The 19,584-nt window shown below is 44.6% G+C and overlaps 2 protein-coding genes across 3 annotated transcripts in view; one reads left to right on the top strand and one right to left on the bottom strand.

Annotated features, from left to right (window-relative positions):
• The window catches only part of LOC115152207 (homeodomain-interacting protein kinase 2), a gene marked incomplete in the record, with an annotated part of 101,251 nt that extends 86,395 nt beyond the window's left edge, over positions 1 to 14,856 (bottom strand). The window contains 1 exon segment of the mRNA XM_029696811.1: positions 14,511 to 14,856. Coding sequence (XP_029552671.1) covers positions 14,511 to 14,529 — 19 coding nt within the window.
• A 1,834-nt stretch (positions 14,857 to 16,690) lies between these two features.
• Positions 16,691 to 19,584, top strand: part of LOC115152206 (thromboxane-A synthase) — a 95,473-nt gene continuing 92,579 nt past the window's right edge. The window contains exon 1 of one of the 2 annotated variants that reach the window (XM_029696809.1): positions 16,691 to 16,859. The gene's annotated coding sequence lies outside the window, so the exon portion shown is untranslated. The remainder of the gene's footprint in view (positions 16,860 to 19,584) is intronic. The other variant, XM_029696807.1, reaches the window with a different exon arrangement.

Below are 19,584 nucleotides of genomic sequence, written 5' to 3'. Positions count from 1 at the left end.
TCAGAACGCATTAATCACCGTATTGAATCGCCACTTAAGTTCAAAACTGTTTCCAATCTGAACCCTGAACATGTAACAACCACCTCCCTTTTTGTTGTTGTTAATTGTTGGCTTTTTTATATTTAAACCAACATTGTACTCTACAAAGCTTCCAAATGCCCTCATTTATTTGAATTTCTGAACTCTGTGCCAAACACAAAACAGTAAAGGGCCCATTGTTTGACATTTACAATGTTGGAATGCCTTGAGTAGCCTCTCCGTTTAAAATACCTTAAAGAGCATGGTGTGTTTAGTGCACTGCAATTAAGCAGCATACCACAGTGGCATTTCCCCGTGTTCAGAGGCAGTACGCTGAAACGGTAATGTTCAATGTCTTCAGGGGGGATTATGTCCTCTTTCAAATGTTCATCTGCTTTTTGGGAGGATCACGTCTATTCTGCACTCTTAGAAAAAAGGGTTCCAAAGGGGTTCTTCATGGAACCAGAAAGGGTTCTTCAAAGGGTTCTCCTATGGGGCAGCCCCAAAAAAACATTTAGGCAGGTAGCCTAGTGGTTAGAGTGTTGGAATAGTAACTGAAAGGTTGCAAGTTCAAATCCCTGAGCTGACAAGATAAAAATCTGTTGTTCTGCACCTGTCATTGAAAATAAGAATTTGTTCTGACTTGCCTAGTTAAATAAAGGTAAAATTAAAAAAAATATATAACTTTTTTTTCAAAGAGTGTGCGCGGGAGGCCGAGGGAGGGAGGGAGGGATGGAAGGTGGGGAAAAGAAAGGCTGAAGGCCCTCTTGGTCTGGTTACTGACTGACTAGGTCCTGTGTGCTTGGCCGTTTTAATAAAGGCCTGTATAGTGGTATGCATGACAACGTGTCGTGCAGTACTCTTCTCTAGAGGAGAGAGGAGGAATAAATACACAACCCTTCCTCTGTCATAGCGGGACCCTTCTCAGAGCTAACCCTCTGTGAATGTAGCAGTCCACGGTCCTGAACCATCCCCTTCAGCAGAATGGACAAGGTGGACACTGGACAAGGAGTTCAGGTGCAGTCTGCAAGAGATCACCAGAGGCCCATCTGAGGGTTGTCTGTCTCTTGATCCAGGACATTAAGGCATCTGTAGGACTCATCAGAGAGCATGGGGGGCAGATCACTGGTTAATGACTTGACCTCTGTGCGTCGAGACAAAGCATTAGCTCCCCTCGGCTCTGATGGGAACAGTGGCGTGAGAGAAGAGAGGGAGCAGAACCCCTCCAACCCCTACCCTTCTCTGCTGTCCACTCCACTCAGCATCAGGGTCATCGCTATCCACCCCCCTTCCAGGAGAGAGAGACACCGTGGCGGGTGTCTGACTCTCTTGTCTGTCCGTCTGTCCACACCCGTCCTTCAGGTCCCATAGCAGAGACTCTCCTGTGCCATAAGCAGCACAGAGCAAGCCAGCCTCTCAGGGGACTGGAGGTGAAAATGAATGCAGCGGTATAGAGGAACATATTGTCTGTTTGGAGCGAGCCAATAAGCCATGTCATTAAGCCTGGCCTTGTGAGTCTGTCTGCCTGAAACAGTCCTTAGAGGGGGTGCTAGGGCCTGTCGCCCCCCCCCCCCCCCCCCCCCACTGTCTCACATAAATACACACCACTCCCAGCCCCTATTGACCACCCTGTCCACTTTTATAGCTCCCATCTCAGCTTATTTATAGAATAATTCCTCAGAGAGGCAGTCAGGGACAGCTAGTTAGCAGGCCACAGCCACAGTACAGTTCCTGTTCAACCTACAGGTAACTACTGCTGGCGGACTAGCTACCGGCAGACTAGCTACACTAGCTACCGGCAGACTAGCTACCGGCAGACTAGCTACCGGCAGACTAGCTACCGGCAGACTAGCTACCGGCAGACTAGCTACCGGCTAGGCAGACTAGCTACCGGCAGACTAGCTACCATACACACACACTACAACACAAATCCATAAGGTCACTTGTAGCCAATGCATTCCAAATCTTCTTTATATAATGAATAACAAATAGTCTACTACCTAGGTGGTGGCCATGAACACGCATCTAAACTAAAAACAAAGCAGCCGCTCAGCAGGGGCTATATAATAGATTACAGCTTGTTATTCACATGTAAAGTGCAGACGTTATAAAAAGCCACCTCTATGAGGCACCTTTGGCATGGTTTCATTCTGCCACAGCCTAACCTCTGCCTGTTTATTTATTAGGCACATTTCAATAGATTATTGAAAGTTCCCAGAATTGTGCAACCCTAGCCTTGGGAGAGGGAGGGAGGAGAGAGAGGAGAGAGGAGAGGGGTACAGGGTGATGGCAGCATGAGGTCTATTTGAGCAGTCTTTCTTATTAATGAAAAATCACGAGCAGGGCAATTGTACAAAGCACAGCACCCAACTTCCTCTCTACAGAGAGAGCGAGAGAGAGAGAGAGGGAAAAAGAGAGAGAGAGACAGGCAGGCAGGCAGGCAGACAGAGAACCAGGGCAAGACAGAACAAAGAGTAAGAGAGAGTGAGAGACAGAAACAGAAAGATAGAGACAGAGCAAGAGTGAGTGAGAGAGAAACAGAAAGATAGAGACAGCAAGAGTGAGTGAAAGACAGAAACAGAGAGATGGAAAGAGAAAAGAGAAAGGGAGAAAGCGTAACATTGCTGCTACGCTGGGCATTTAACCCCACCGCCCCTCTCTCAAAACAACTCTCTTTTGACTACTGCTTCAGGTCACCAGGCAAACACAGTGAGGCCATGCAGGGACACACACCTGATAAGCAGCCTGCCTTTCTTCTCTCTGCTTATCACCCGTGTACAGTAGCGACCCGACAGGCCTCTCTCCACTACATGTTCTCTCCCTCTCACTCCTAACGAGCAGCAGGACAGCAGGTCATTGTTTGCATCTATAGATAAATAGGCCTAAACGTTCAGTCCCCAAGGCAGTCTAACCATATGTGATATAATCGTGTGTGTGTGTGTGTGTGTGTGTGCATGTTGAGGTGGCATGTTTGCAGTTCTTGCAGTGCTGCAAGAGCTGATCAAAGGCTGCTGCGCCAGGTTACAAAACCCCAGAGACAGACACACTGAGGACACACACACACACACACACAACATATCAACCACCATTATTCAATCTAAAGATCGACCAATAACGGCCCTGTGGCATGTAAAGATTTCTGAAGAGACCATTAACTGTCATAGACCATAATCAGATTGTGGCTCAGTCTCACATTTTCCAATGAAATGTAATTATCGACCCAGACCAAACAATCAACAGACAAGTAGAACAAGACAAAGACACCAAGCAGAGGGAATAAGGCAATAAACAATCAAAGAGAAAATACATGAAAATCAACTGGGTTTGGAAATGAACTGGGTTGCAGACAGATAGTAATAGCATTTGCGAAGGGGCACATTTGTATTACCCTAATATGATTATCATTGGGAAAGTATTTTAATGGCTTTGCACTTGTTCCTGCAGAGCAAGGCTTTAAATCGTCCATGCCCTCCATGATACTGTGCTGAAGATGGCAGGGAGAGAGAGAGAGAGAGAGAGAGAGAGAGAGAGAGAGAGAGATAAAGAGAGAGAGAGAGAGAGAGAGAGAGAGAGAGAGAGAGAAAAGAGAGAGCGAGTGAGGGAGAGAGTGAAAGAGAGAGTGAAAGAGAGAGAGAGAGAGTGAAAGAGTGAAAGAGAGTGAAAGAGAAAGAGAGAGAGAGAGAGAGAGAGAGAGAGAGAGAGAGAGAGAGAGAGAAAAGAGAGAGCGAGTGAGGGAGAGAGTGAAAGAGAGAGTGAAAGAGAGAGAGAGAGAGAGTGAAAGAGAGAGTGAAAGAGAGTGAAAGAGAAAGAGAGAGAGAGAGAGAGAGTGAAAGAGAGAGAGTGAAAGAGACTTGAGACATATCCTGTTGGAATAGCATTATCTGTCAATAGGTTGTGGTTTCAGAGACATTAAGAAGCACCAACCAGTCCAGTCCAGTCCACTATGGAGGAGTGTTTCCTGGGGTATGGGTGTGCTTTAACACAGGCGCCAGGGGCCAAGGAGGAACCCAGGGGTCAACAGCTCTGCAGTAATCTCCAACATACTGATGGAGCTACGCCTGTACTCCAGTACAACTCCCACCCATTGGAGAAACTATACAGCCCAGCCCAGCCTCAACACCCTGCCAGGAATGAACCAAATATGTGTGTGTGTATGTGTGCGTGTGCCCACAAAGCCCAGCAGGTATTTTGAGTGACAGACACCCATAGCCCGCCCCTGCGTCTCTGCCTCGTCGGGCGGTGAACCCCGACCACAGAAGAACCAGTCATACCCGATGAGTCACCCAGAGACCAATCAGCAGAGAGGCAGGCAAGGTGTTTTCAAAACATGTTGGATTTTGAGCAGCAGCATTTTCGGGGAAGTGGGCTGGCTATTAGCCTGGTCTTGTCTGCTGGAGTGCAGATTGGACTGACAGACAGACTGTGTTGTAGGGACGCCATTGAGTCAATGTGTCGGATAATGATAAGAGACTAGTGCTACTCCCACTCCCTGCTCTGCTCTGAGATGGCCAGTCGTGGAGGGGACAACAGCCCCCGTTCTTGAAGCTCTTTATCCCTCACCCGCCAGAGCAAACAATCAATACCCACGTGTGGTTAGCCTTTCCCTTCCTTATTCCTTGTCTCCCTCCACCTCCTCCTATTCCTTTCTGTTGTCACATATAACTTAGGGATGGGGAAGATCATGGCACGGAAGCTTCCCCAGGCGACGAGGGGCATGATATTTCAGGGGAGGGGGTTGAAACTGAGCTGAAGACCAGGAAAGGGCCATGGTGCAGAGTCATTTAGCAGCTTGGTTCCTGTTCCAATCAACTAACTGGTGGTTCTCTGAACAGGGGAGTAGCTTCCTCTTTGGAAGACCCTCCCACTCTCTTCACAGAATCCAGGAGAGGCCACAGCAACGGACCCATATCAAGCCGACAGGCACGGCCACACACCAACTCACGTGAATTACACATAACATTTGAGGAGGGTAGAGAGTTTTCAACTCAATGTGCACTAAACATGGCAGAGACTGTCTGGTGACATAACTGCTGAGGTAATGAGGGAAGGCAGCCAGCTCAGCTCTCCACACAGTCTGGTTCACAGCCTAGGCGACATAAGGACTTCAAGGATATTTACAGTGAGTATGCTCACAAGTAACCAGACCTGGGTACAAATGTAAAATCTTTCAAATACTTTGAGGGTTTGCTTTAGCCTGCCTGGAGTGCTCGGTGGGCGAGTTTACACTATTCTGTAACTTCCATCGCTCCAGGCAAGCTCAATCAAGCCCAGCTAAAGTATTTGAAATGATTTCAAATAGCATTTGAAACCAGATCTGCAAATACACATAACATCCAAACCCGCTATGTAAATAGCCAAGCATCACTGTTAGTGACCACACTGTCTGCAAGCCAATAAGCACCATATCAGCTACTAGGGCGGAGGCCAGGCCTCAACCCCCCGACTCTGTCTATTTCAGGAAGTTAACGAGGCAAAAACAACAGTCCTGCAGCGCCGGAGATGGAGGACAAGCTTTCATATATCTAAAGGTCAGGTCTTGTCCTTTTTCTGAGGCGCATTCTCTGAAAAGCCAGAGCTTTCGCTAGCCCCTGCCTGAGCGCACAGCTGCCACGGCCCATCATGGAGGACGAGGGGTGCCTGCATGTGTGTTTGCGTGTGTGTGTGTGCCATTAATGCTCAATGTGAGGAGACAGGTTAGAGGAGACGGGTGCTCCCCTGCAACCCTTCTGCACTCCCCTCCTCATACCCTGCACCCCCCCACTACCTCTGAGAGCACCACGGAGGCCCGTGGGTCTCTCCACCCCCCCACTACCTCTGAGAGCACCACGGAGGCCCGTGGGTCTCTCCACCCCCCCACTACCTCTGAGAGCACCACGGAGGCCCGTGGGTCTCTCCACCCCCCCACTACCTCTGAGAGCACCACGGAGGCCCGTGGGTCTCTCCACCCCCCCACTACCTCTGAGAGCACCACGGAGGCCCGTGGGTCTCTCCACCCCCCCTCGGGTCCTTTCCCCCTTTCTCTCTAACTCGCTCAGAAAAAAAGGGTCAGTTCTAAGAGCAGTCAGGCAGAGCTGTTTTTACCCATGTGCCTCAGGCTTTGAAGTGAGGAGTCGTTTTAACGGACTGAAAGCCTGGTCTATGTAGTCATGAATGAGGCCTTGAAATAATAATAACCAACTGGCTATCAAAGAAATATATATTAAGATGAGTGAAAAGTAAAAGAAAAAAAAGGAAGAATCTCATTTTTCTTTTAACATAAAGTTACATTATTTTCTATTTCGGGCAGCTATGACAGTGACGAAAGCACGAGGCCATTATAGTTTCAAAATGCACTAAAGAGATAATCATGGGATGAAGTAAGATATGGGAAAGTATCTGAACTGTGGCCTGGGGAACATTCTTTTCTTTAGCTTTGTATTTTCCCATCAGCACGAACGGAGGACCCAGAGGCCAGCGGAATCAGTGATCTGGTGTCAGCGTTCCCTCTACCCTCCATCACACCATCAAAGACAGTAATATCTGAGTCTTTGAGGGTAATGTTGACCACACACACGTCAGCGACTGAGCAACACCAACTAGGTGATTAGTCAGTGATCCAGCAGAAACGAAAGAGCTGAAAAAGAAGAGAAGAGAAAGAAAAAGGAGAAAGAGTGAAAGATAAAGGAAAAACAGACAGAGAGGAAAGACGGCAAGCAGAACATAAAGATGTGTGATGGTCATTTCCATTCCTCTTGATTCCCTTGATTGGCCCAGTCTCTCTCTGTACTGTGAGCTGTGTTTGTCCCTTCTCTCTCCCCCTGGGGCAGCCGCAGACAGCACATCTGGCCGTTTGAAGTGCTTTGGTTATCAGCCAAGTGTGTCGCTGTACCTGCAGCCATCTGTGAAGGGGCTGCCAGTCCTCCGCTAGCCAGCCAGCCGGACGACGCTCCGCTTCCCTTCCCTGACCAAGAACGGCCCATACTCTCTCGCGCCGTCAACCTACATGGTGGGCTCTCTCTCTCTCTGTTGTGTTGGTAAGGCCAACTCTGCTGCAACTCTGCCCAGTGCTTTTCTATTCTTTACTTCATCTAGTGCACAATGCTTCGCGTTCTCTTTCTCTCTCTTTCTCTCTCTTTCTCTCACTCTCTCTCTACACCTACTCATTCAAGGGTTTTCTTTATTTGTACTATTTTCTACATTGTAGAATAATAGTGATGACATCAAAACTATGAAATAACACATATGGAATCATGTAGCATTTACATTTTAGATTATTCAAAGTAGCCACCCTTTGCCTTGATGACAGCTTTGCACACTCTTGGCATTCTCTCAACCAGCTTCATGAGGAATGCTTTTCCAACAGTCTTGAAGGAGTTCCCACATATGCTGAGCACTTGTTGGCTGCTTTTCCTTCACTCTGCGGTCCAACTCATCCCAAACAATCTCAATTGGGTTGAGGTTGGGTGATTGTGGAAGCCATGTCATCTGATGCAGCACTCCATCACTCTCCTTCTTGGTCAAATAGCCCTTACACAGCTTGGAGGTATGTTTTGGGTCATTTTCCTGTTGAAAAACAAATGTTCCACTAAGCGCAAACCAGATGGGATGGCGTATCGCTGCAGAATGCTATGGTAGCCATGCTGGTTAAGTGTGCCTTGAATTCTAAATAAATCAATGTTAGTGTCACCAGCAAAACACCCCCACACCGTCACACCTCCTCCTCCATGCTTCACATGGGAGCCACACATGCGGAGATCATCCGTTCACCTACTCTGCGTCTCACAAAAACACGGCGGTTGGTTCCAAAAATCTCAAATCTGGACTCATCACATCAAAGGACAGATTTCCACCGGTCTAATGTCCATTGCTCATGTTTCTTGGACCAAGCAAGTCTCTTCTTCTTATTGATGTCCTTTAGTAGTGGTGTCTTTCAGCAATTCGACCATGAAGGCCTGATTCACGCAATCTCCTCTGAACAGTTGATGTTGAGATGTGTCTGTTACTTGAACTCTATGAAGCATTCATTTGGGATGCAATGTGATGTGCAGTTAACTTTAATGAACGTATCCTCTGCAACAGAGGTAACTCTGGGTCTTCCTTTCCTGTGGCGGTCCTCAAGAGAGCCAGTTTCATCATAGCGCTTGATGGTTTTTTTGCGACTGCACTTGAAGAAACTTTCAAAGTTCTTGACATTTTCCGGATTGACTGACATGTCTTAAAGTAATGATGAACTATCGTTTCTCTTTGCTTATTTGAGCTGTTCTTGACATAATATGGACTTGGTCTTTTACTAAACAGAGCTATCTTCTGTATACCACCCCTACCTTGTCACAACACAACTGATTGGCTCAAACGCATTCAGAAGGAAAAGAAATCCACAAATTAACTTTTAACAAGCCACAGTTGTTGATTGAAATGCATTCCAGGTGAATGCATGAAGCTGGTTGAGAGAATGCCAAGAGTGTACAAAGCTGTCATCAAGGCAAAGGGTGGCTGCTTTGAAGAGTCTCAAATATAAAATATATTTTGATTTGTTTAACACTTTTTTGGTTACTACAGTACATGATTCCATTTGTGTTATTTCATAGTGTTGATGTCTTCACTATTATTCTACAATGTAGAAAATAGTAAAAAATAAAGAAAAACCCTTGAATGAGTAGGTGTGTCGACTGGTACTATCTATCTACATACATACATACATACATACATACATACATACATACATACATACATACATACATACATACATACATACATACATACATACATACATATATATATATATATGTCTACACTAAACCATGCTCTCTCTCTCCCTCTCCCCCCCTCCCCCCTCCCTCGCTCTTGCTCTGAAGTTGAGGAAAGAAGACAGAGAACATGAAAGCCTTCATTAAAAATGGCCATACATTTTTCACTTTGAAAAGCTCCCATTGAAACGAAAAGAAGAGGGTGGGCAACTGGGCAGTTAAAAAATGTGCTGTTCCCTTTGTGCAGTAACTGTACTGTACCCTTCCTGCAATAGCTATCCTTTAGATACTGTAGACTGTAGTCTATACACAATGTTGAAGATATCCTACTGAGCATACACTGGTTGAATCAACATTGTTTCCACATAATTTCAATAAAATGACACTGAACCAACATGGAATAGATGTTGAATTGACGTCTGTGCCCAGTGGGATCATTGGACAGTATTGGGCCCTGGCTCCATGAGTGTAATGTGACATGCCATGATGAAAGGCTAGAATACCCTGTCTGTGATAAAGAACCAGTCTGTTGTTCTTCCAAAGAGTTCCATGCCAAATGGACTGGGTATGGGGGGGGATATTATCCAAAACAATAGGATTAAGGGCCTGGACAATGTCCACCACCAAACAGGCTTGTATGCGGGGTGGGATGGGGTGGGATGGGGTGGGCCGGGACGATAGGGGAGGGAGGGGTGGGAGGCATGATTACGAGAGCACAAAAGCTGTCGCTACAGAAGGCCCCACAGGCCCTAAATGCCCCCCCCCCCCCCCCCCCCCCAAAACCGGGATTCCAATCTTCCCATCAGATGGTGTCCATTGGTGTCACATGGGTAGAGTCTGAGCTGACCAATGGCTTCTCATCTCACAATCAAACAGAGGGGTATTTGGGGGTGGGGAAGTGGGGATGGAGCAGGGTGGGGGCATGGAGGAGAGCTGCTGGAATCACCAGGCAACCAGGCCTGAGGAGGCAACACAAAAAAACACAGAAAGATTGCCACCTCGAAGCTCTGCCGTTTATGCTGCACAGAAGTCATGGGAAAAGCAAAGCATGCGCTGTGCCAGAATCTCCCATACCATATCCATGACAGAGACAATAGACTCTCTCACTACATGAGGAAGACACAATGAAAATTAGCCTTTACGAACCAGAAATGACTACACAATGAATAGCTTAACAAATACAACTTCCCAACAGCTCGTATTCTGTTCCATTGACTCTATCCAGGGACAATGTCTCCTTAAAGATGGAAGAAATAGCAAGCAGAGACCTGCAATCCTTAAGCACAACACAAAGCACAGCATCCAGATAGGGCTGGATGTACTGCACAGGACCTGCTTGTCAGACTCAGAGCCACAGGCAGCTGTTCTACACAAACTGACAGCAAACACAGAGCAACAACAGAACTGCCTGCTGGAAGAAGGCCTTCACACACGCATAACACTCTGTACGGAAATGCCTTCTGTCAGCACTGAGCAGCACATCCCCAGCCAAAAACTCACTCCCCCTCAAAAACACTGAGCACACTAGCAGCAACTCACGTTAAAACGTGAGTTGTCCTCCAAAGACTCACACTGTCCTCCAAGATCAGACTGAGACTGGGAGTGGTCCTTGCAGCCTTGAATGTTGCCAGTGCTGAGTTCTTCGAGGAATCGAGGAATTATGCACACTTGGACTAATGAAATAATCGGAATAAAGTGCTCCTCGTTCTGATCTCTCTATCTGTCCCCACACCAACGTTTTTAAAGAACAGAACAGAGGCTGTAGAAATAGGCTACACACAGTAACGTTACAGTCCCACTGATTTTTGGCCTGTGAATGCTTTGTTCAGCCTGACCTCTAACCTGTCATTTCAGCTCGGTCAGAACTCAACCTGCGCCCATCTGTTCCTCACCAAACCAAACCGCCAGAGCAGCACACCTGTGAACCATTTCACCAGACAGACACATCAGAGGGATCCCATATCCCTCCCGCTTCCACCGAGATCTGGCTAGCACACACTCACTGTCTGCTCTCATCAAACTCACACTGATTATGCCGTATTCCTAGTACCACCTCTCCCTGGCTTAGCTCATTCTATGACACGCTTTCACAAATCAGTACCTCCAAGAACCTGAGCATGAACACTACATTTTCATTTCCTTTTCACATAGACTACTTTGAATAATGCAAAGGGGATGCTCGTAACGTTCTGCGGCATGTCCATTTTCATAACATTTACCAGCAGACTTCAAATAAGCAACTGCACAAAAGGGATGGGGGGGAACATCTATACGCTAAAGTGAAAGGATGTGATAGGCTTAAACTCTCGCAGCGAGCTATCTGTGCATCGACAATACAGGGAGAGCGACGGTCACTACCACGTACAGATCTGCCGACTACCCAAGCTATGTCACTAGCTAAACTCTCAAAACTCTCCGCTCCGCATTGAAACATAATCGCCGGGAAGCTCAGTTCTAACTTAGTAAGGGGGGACTTGGCCCCAAATTCCTGTGGTTTTGCTGGAATTCTAATCAAAGTTGAAACCCTGTGACCTTGGAATGAAAACTGGGGTCACGGCCCTATGAGGACGATACCAATCAGCCAGCTACCAGACCTCAGCCTTTCCCTCTCTCAGCCTTTATATACCCACTGACACAGAGCAAGAGGGGCACTCACCCCATAGAAGACAGGAAGTGGTCTGTAAACCTCTCCCTCCTCCCCCATTTCCCTCTTTTCCTAGTACGTCTCTGGGAGTGACAGAGAATTCAAACACCTATCTATACACAGTGCATGTGTAGATGTAGAACAGCAGTGTTAGTCTACAGTCCCTGTCACCACCACCACCACAATCATCATCTCAGCAGCAGCCTCTGATCTAGTCTCTGTCCATTTATCAATGAGAGTGTCTCCGGCCTTGCTCCTTTATCAATGAGAGTGTCTCCGGCCTTGCTCCTTTTTCAATGAGAGTGTCTCCGGCCTTGCTCATTTATCAATGAGAGTGTCTCCGGCCTTGCTCATTTATCAATGAGAGTGTCTCCGGCCTTGCTCATTTATCAATGAGAGTGCCTCCGGCCTTGCTCATTTATCAATGAGAGTGTCTCCGGCCTTGCTCATTTATCAATGAGAGTGTCTCCGGCCTTGCTCATTTATCAATGAGAGTGTCTCCGGCCTTACGAATGCTCTCTAAGATATCGTTTGACCTGAGACTATGCGAGACAGAGCCACACATTAAGCTAGCTGGTGCCCTGCTCTGGGCTGTCTGGCGCCCACTGACCCCCCCTCTCTATACCCCCCCCCAACCACCACTTTCCCCTGACTGGGACATGAGTCTGTGTCTGAATACTAGCTTTTCCACAGCTGGGGGCTGCTGATCCTGCTCCCTCCACCATACATTCATCACCATGTCAGTTTGGGTTATGAGACTGGGCAGCCAGAGCGCTGGGCAGCCAGAGCGCTGGGCAGCCAGAGCTTAGACTAACACACAAACTCAACAGAGCAGAGACAGGCAGGGGCCAGGCCAGGACGGCAAGACTGGCACATCTGGCTCCGAACCATCACTACCACAGTGTCCCGTAAGACACTAACTCACCTACCCTCTGAATCAAATACCAGTGGTTTGTTGGTACTAAATTGATCTTGAGAAGAAACCTTGAGGGGGGGGGGGCAGTGCCTACTGCACAGTACCTTTAACATTTTACTACAGTGGGCTAAATCCTGGTCACACAGAGTGTTTCTAGGTAGTCTTAAACAAATCCACCTCACACACATGGTTATGGGCTTAAAAAAAGAAGACACCTGTACCATGTCAGATATAGAGTGGAAATGTATTCAGTTTGCACCCCAATATTACATCACAGAGGACTGAGATATTAAAAAAAAAAAACGTTTCACATAGAAACACCGGATTTTCTGCGGGTTTTTGAAATAATGCTTATTAATTATGAAAAATATGAATAACATTCCACCCATGAGGCCACAGTCATGTGACTGCAGGAAAGGGCTACAGATTCGGGAGGGAGATGTTTCAGTCTTGGTTATTGAATGTCCACAGAATTCCAGCATGACCATCATGATGGTCTCTGCACGTGGATGGTCCCTGTCACCATTTTTCCACCAGTGGATGTGGCCATTTCCACTGCTGTTCCTGGCTGCTGCTCCACATAGCAGGCGAGAACAGAGAAGGTAGACAATTAATTCCTCAGCTTCTCGCCATGATGAAAGGCAAGCCAGGGAATGCCATTCCAACTAATTACCTTGCACAGTGGAGTCTCATTTCAACTCTCCTTTTCATGCTAATGCAAGCCTATTTGGCTGTTGAGTTTAACATGCAGAGCTCTCTAGCCAGTCTGCAACTAATCAGTCTGGCTGGATTGGCATAAAGGATATGACCATGCATGTAGCCTACGTTTCACAAATCTAGTGAAACGAATTGCCTACTAAATAATCAGTAATTTGTCCCTCTCTAACTATAGTTTCAGCTGTAGCCTATGATTCGGATATAGATCTAAATTGAAATTACATGCTTTCTAACAATTACTAGGCCTACACTATTTGTTTTTGTCACAATTTAGGCCTACACCAACTTTCACATTTTCAACAAAACAAATGTTATCCAAACAACGTGATTTTATATGTAGTTACTGGTTTGTTACAAAGGGTTATGTTCCAAGTTAAACCAGCAGAGGGAGCACGGACTAATAGTAAAATACACAAACGGCAATAATAAAAACATACATTTTCACATTACACCCTCACCAAAAAAAGAAAGTAGTGGTTCCTTTTTTGGGGTTAATGACAGGAATATATGTGTAATTCTAAAGAGCATGGAGGTGTATTGTGCAGTAGCCTATAATACGAAAAGATTATGGATATTAGTAGATGGCCAAATAGCATTTGCCCTGGTAGTCATCACAACATGTAAGCAACTGTATAGAAAATTACAATTGTACCATAGCCATGAGACCTGTCTCTATCTGGCCTGCCTTATTCCAAGAATTAGGGCTCTTTACCATATGAGACATTGTAACAGAACAAAATAGAATTGCACTCTACTAGTATGTCTTTAAGGCATAGCCTTTCTCCTAAACATGCTGAGTACAATTCTCTCAATGGGATTAGTCACAGACGTAATGCAGCAACAGCAGTATGCTACATAAGCATGTCTTTGCTTTTTGGTTGAAAATCTTTGCACAAATGAATAAACGTTATGGAGCACTAAACATTTAACCAGAAATGGAAAGTGTAGGTTTTAAATTGAGATAAATTAGGCTAAATTTGCTCTCGGGTTGCGTGACTATGTGCGAACTGCGATGTTCTTTCTTCTCGCTTCTCGCCCTTTCTCTCTCCTCTGTAGGCTATAGAGCAATGGTGTAATTTCAACACCAAGATCATTTGGAATCAAATGCAATAGCATTGAAATGAAGATGTCGAAATGTATTTGTAGCCGACTTGATTAAAATCGTGGGATATCACACGGGAACATCACAAGAGAATAATTATGACGGCTAGGGATGCAGACTGTAGTCTACATAATGATTCGACCATCGATGTATCACTACATCTTTGCAACCAGAGCAATAACTATTATAATAAAGTGACACATATTATCAAACTAATATGGCGCAAAACTAAACACTAAACAGAAAATGCATCATTCTATCATTTTGCGATACAAAGAAGCAATAGGGTGCAAGGCAGCTATCTCTCTTGCCTCTTTTTTATTCACAAAATTATTTTATACAAGACTGGTTGACCACAAAAAGACTTCAGATATAAACATATCTTACCTTCGTATACAGGGGCCATCGGTGCAAGGACTTCTGTTATTCATGGCAAAAAATAAAGCTAGATATCTGTTCAGAACTCAGTAAAAATCTGCCATCTTGAGCCACTGACAGAGTCGCTGTCTCCTGCATTACTAGCTCAGTTCATTAGTGAGAAGAAAAATCTCAAATCCCATCCAAGGTTACAAATTCGTGCTCAGTCCACGGGAAAAATATAGTGTATTATTTCTGCAACAAAACCCTGCCTATTGTGAATTGTTTTTTTGGCTCAAATGTTGAGCCAAATTGCAGGCTGACTTCAGCTAGTGTGCGACATGTCTGTAGAGTCCCTGCAAAAGTTGCACTGCGAGCGGAGCGAGTTTGGTGTACAGTATAGTCAATTGACTATCGAGTCGATCGTAGTCTTAACTGTTACATTGTAGTGTAACTTTGTCGCTATTAATTCATAACGTTTCATGTGATTTGATATTTGGAGAAAAGGCCTACATATAAAAATGTATTAAAATAATAGTGGGTTATAGGTTATGTGGATGTGGTAGCCTAGCTTTCATTTGTTAAAACACGGGCCTATGGGCCTATTGTTTTATCATTTTCTCAATAAAAATTAAAACCGAATCCTTGCCTACTGTGCAAAATGTTTTTAGACATCTCACCTGTCTGATTCATGTAATATATTTATGCAACATAAAAAAAAAGTGTCTAGCAGTGCTTCCCAAACTCAGTTCTGGGGACCCCAGGGGATGCAGGTTTTGGTTTTTACCCTAGCACTACACAGCGGATTCCGATAATGAAAGCTTAATGATGAGTTGAGTATTGAATCAGCTGTGTAGTTTTAGGGCAAAAAACAAAACGTGCACCCCTTGGGGTCCCCAGGACCGAGTTTGGGAAACACTGGTCAACAGGCTAACTGCAATCATTAATTAAGCTGTAATTAAGCTGTAATTAACTCCTCCAGATTGTCATCCTCCTAATATTAAAACGACATCCTAACTAACACAAATAATATCAGGTGCTTAGTAACCTAATTTTAACCACTTTTATTAACAAAAGCTCAACAGGAACAAGCGCAAATGTAACATCATGAACTATTATGCAATAACCCAGTATAAAGTATAGCTGGGTCTAGTTTTCGAAATGCGCATTTGCATAGTGTTGAATGATTCTGTGGGCCATTCGTCGTGCCTGTATCAAGCACTCATACAGCATGACGACATTGTATTTTCACAGAGTGAACTAGACAGGAATCAGATTACATAGTCTCACACAGATGTGAGTAATCTGTCATTTACTAGCAACATTAAAATTCACCCTCTGCACTATTTTCCCCAGTCACACCCCGGTACGTTTTAGATTCATAAGAATATAGATTTATAAGAATATAAAAAATAGTGTGCAGGGATGTAAACATAGGATTCGTATAGAACCATCACTAAAATAATACGTTCAGCAGGCAGTTATGGATATTTTGAATGCATGAGTTTAAAACAAAACACATGGTGGATAAATGAATGGATGAATGCATTGCATAATATGTTTGATGTAACTGGGCAATATTAGTCAAATTGTGGAAAAGGGACAGAATCATGTTTTTAGTCTACTATTTATGTATGCTACTTGTGAGACCATACTGGTGGTGCCAGTTAAATATCATCAAGAACATCATGTGATTGTAGGCCTATAGCCTATTTACCAATCTGGACTGTAAAATCAGTGCCCTTCCAACTTTGCGTGCACCGCACCTTGTTCGACATCCTCGTCGTCCTCTCGACGTCTGCAGCTGATCAAATCTGATCTGAGTCACGCAGACCCATATAATTAGGAGTTAATATACTAATAGGATCTCGTATCATTGAAGCCATCATCTGGAATCCTGAAACAATTAAAAGTACAATAAGAACTGATCTCCTGTTCTCCATAAAGTCAGTCATAAACCTACAGCATATAGCCCAATGCTAGACAAGAAAGCTTATTCTAGTTCAGGGCCACGGTTAACTAGGCTACTAACAGTATCATATATGACTGTAAACTATATCTGTTACACACGCACATCATAGTATATTATCAGAATACAAGTGCATTGCAATAGGCTAATCTGATGTATATGGGCCTAGTATTTTGATAGAAACGCCTTTCATTTTGATAACAGATTGTTTTACTTCACACAATTCCTTTATGTAGCCTATCTTTATCGGATCAGCTGCTTTTGCTTGAGCTAAAAGACTTCAACTACCAGGGAGCACAGTCCACGCAGAAATGAAGTCCTTCTAAAGAACTACAGTACGTATTCTTCTCTTCCGTGTCAACAACCAGAAGTGGCCTAACAACTATAGTCTACGATCAAGTAATAACGAGGTAAGAACTAAAACATAAATAGATACAGTAACCCGGTGTAATTTAGTTCACTCTCTGTAACACTTGAAGCTTCGAGGGACGCCGTAATGTGTCTAAATGTACCAGTTGTGATCACGTGCAACCATCAGTGACATAACGCAACATTGTGGCATTATCAAACACCAGTCAATCGTATTACAATGCGAATGTGCCATATTAATCGATCACACATTTTGACTTGGGTTATTTGATAGTTAGCACCATATTTGTTGACCTCAGATTCTACGATATCAGTCGAATTAGGCTACATAATGTGACACCAACTCAATGCAATGTAGCCATTTCTTTTACACGGTCTTGGTCGGTAACGTTACGTAGTACGATTTATCAGTCTCTGTACATGGCTTGGACAATCTTTAACATACATTAACGAATTGTTGAATCATATGACAGGAAACTGTCAAAATACTGTTTGAAATTGTACTAGAAATTAGAATACAGTTGTATTAGCCTGTGTCATTGCACCAATAAAGTAACACATGGTGAATACAAATGTATGGGAGGCTATCTGTACAACTTAATGACCCAGAAATGGTATATCCTTATTCAGAAGTTCAGAATTTTCCCTTAATAATGATAGTATTAATTAATTATAGTATCCTTAATTATATAAGCCATTACATTTACATTTGAGTCATTTAGCAGATGCTCTTATCCAGAGCGACTTACAGTTAGTGCATTCATCTTAAGATAGCTAGGTGGTACCACCACATATCTCAGTCATAGTATGTACATTTTTCCTTAGTAAAGTAGCTATCAGCAAAGTCAGTGCTGTAGGGGAAAAGTCAAGTGTGAGTGTTAGTTCACGAAAGGTGGGGGGGGGTTCAATTTCTTTGCACTCTGGGAGGGACACTGTGGAGTTGTCAACTGTGATGTAGAGATCTTGGCACTCCCTGGGAGGAAGAGCAGCTCCGTCTTGTTGAGGTTGAGCTTGAGGTGGTGGGCCGACATCCAAGCTGAAATATCTGCCAGGCATGCAGATGCGTGTTGCCACCTGGGTGTCAGAAGGAGGGAAGGAGAAAAGTAGTTGAGTGTCATCTGATAGTGCACAGTGTTGAAGGCAGCAGATAGATCTAGGAGGATGAGAACAGAGAGTGTAATGTATTTATATTGTTTATTTTACTTTTGTTTATTATCTATTTCACTTGCTTTGGCAATGTAAACAACTGTTTCCAATGCCAAAAAAAGAGCCCTTTGAATTGAATTGAGTGAGTCAGCTTTGGCAGTGTGGAGAGCCACAGTGACACAGAGAAGAGCAGTCTCAGTTGAGTGACCCGTCTTGAAGCCTGACTGGTTAGGGTCAAGAAGGTCGTTCTGAGAGAGATAGCGAGAGAGTTGGTCAGAGACAGCATGTTCAAGTGTTTTGGAAAGAAAAATAAAGAAGGGATAAGGCCATAATAGGGTAAGGGATTTTTGATTGAGGTTACCTTAGTTGATGTGTGAAATGCTTCTAAAGCAAATATTTCACTAACTGGATGCTAAATTCCTACAGAAGTCTAGTCTGAATAATTCATTTCACAAGCATGTTGTATTCTTTTGGAAATAATGGCAGAATATTCCATATTCCTCTGTATAGTGACCTGAATTACCCAGACCCATATGATCATCCATCATTTACATTTACATTTAAGTCATTTAGCAGATGCTCTTATCCAGAGCGACTTACAAATTGGTGCATTCACCTTAAGATATCCAGTGGAAAAACCACTTTACAATAGTGCATCTAAATCTTTTGGGGGGAGGGGGGGTAGAAGGATTACTTTATCCTATCCCAGGTATTCCGCTGTCCTGGCGTCGTGAGGGAGCTTGTTCCACCATTGGGGTGCCAGAGCAGCGAACAGTTTTGACTGGGCTGAGCGGGAGCTGTGCTTCCTCAGAGGTAGGGAGGCGAGCAGGCCAGAGGTGGATGAACGCAGTGCCCTTGTTTGGGTGTAGGGCCTGATCAGAGCCTGAAGGTACGGAGGTGCCGTTCCCCTCACAGCTCCGTAGGCAAGCACCATGGACTTGTAGCGGATGCGAGCTTCAACTGGAAGCCAGTGGAGAGAGCGGAGGAGCGGGGTGACGTGACAGAACTTGGGAAGGTTGAACACCAGACGGGCTGCGGCGTTCTGGATGAGTTGTAGGGGTTTAATGGCACAGGCAGGGAGCCCAGCCAACAGCGAGTTGCAGTAATCCAGACGGGAGATGACAAGTGCCTGGACTAGGACCTGCGCCGCTTCCTGTGTGAGGCAGGGTCGTACTCTGCGAATGTTGTAGAGCATGAACCTACAGGATCGGGTCACCGCCTTGATGTTAGTGGAGAACGACAGGGTGTTGTCCAGGGTCACCTTAACATAAATCCACTATGTTAAGGTTCACATATTGTTTTTAAAGATCGACTGAATACTGAATGTTTCTCACAGGCTGATTGACTTTAACAGATATATTAAGACAGATGAAAGCATCAGAATGTTCAAAATGGGTAATCGTTTGAAAGGTCTTATAAGTCAATTTAATAAGTCATATTTAGCCTAAATGTGTTGTTTTCCTGCTGTTATCTCTCTGCTGTACTGCTGCATGTTGTGTATAATTGAGTCAGTAATGATCCTTTATATGCTCTAGTCAGTCTAGTGTATAAATCCAATATCTGTTTCGATTACAACTGCATGCACTGTTGATTTAGTAATATTTTTTATAAAAACAATTT

This window comes from Salmo trutta, chromosome 17 (assembly GCF_901001165.1).
Source record: "Salmo trutta chromosome 17, fSalTru1.1, whole genome shotgun sequence".
Classification (NCBI taxonomy): domain Eukaryota; kingdom Metazoa; phylum Chordata; class Actinopteri; order Salmoniformes; family Salmonidae; genus Salmo; species Salmo trutta.
The sequence above is the reverse complement of the archived record's forward strand: the minus strand, read 5'-3'. Positions and strand labels throughout refer to the sequence as shown.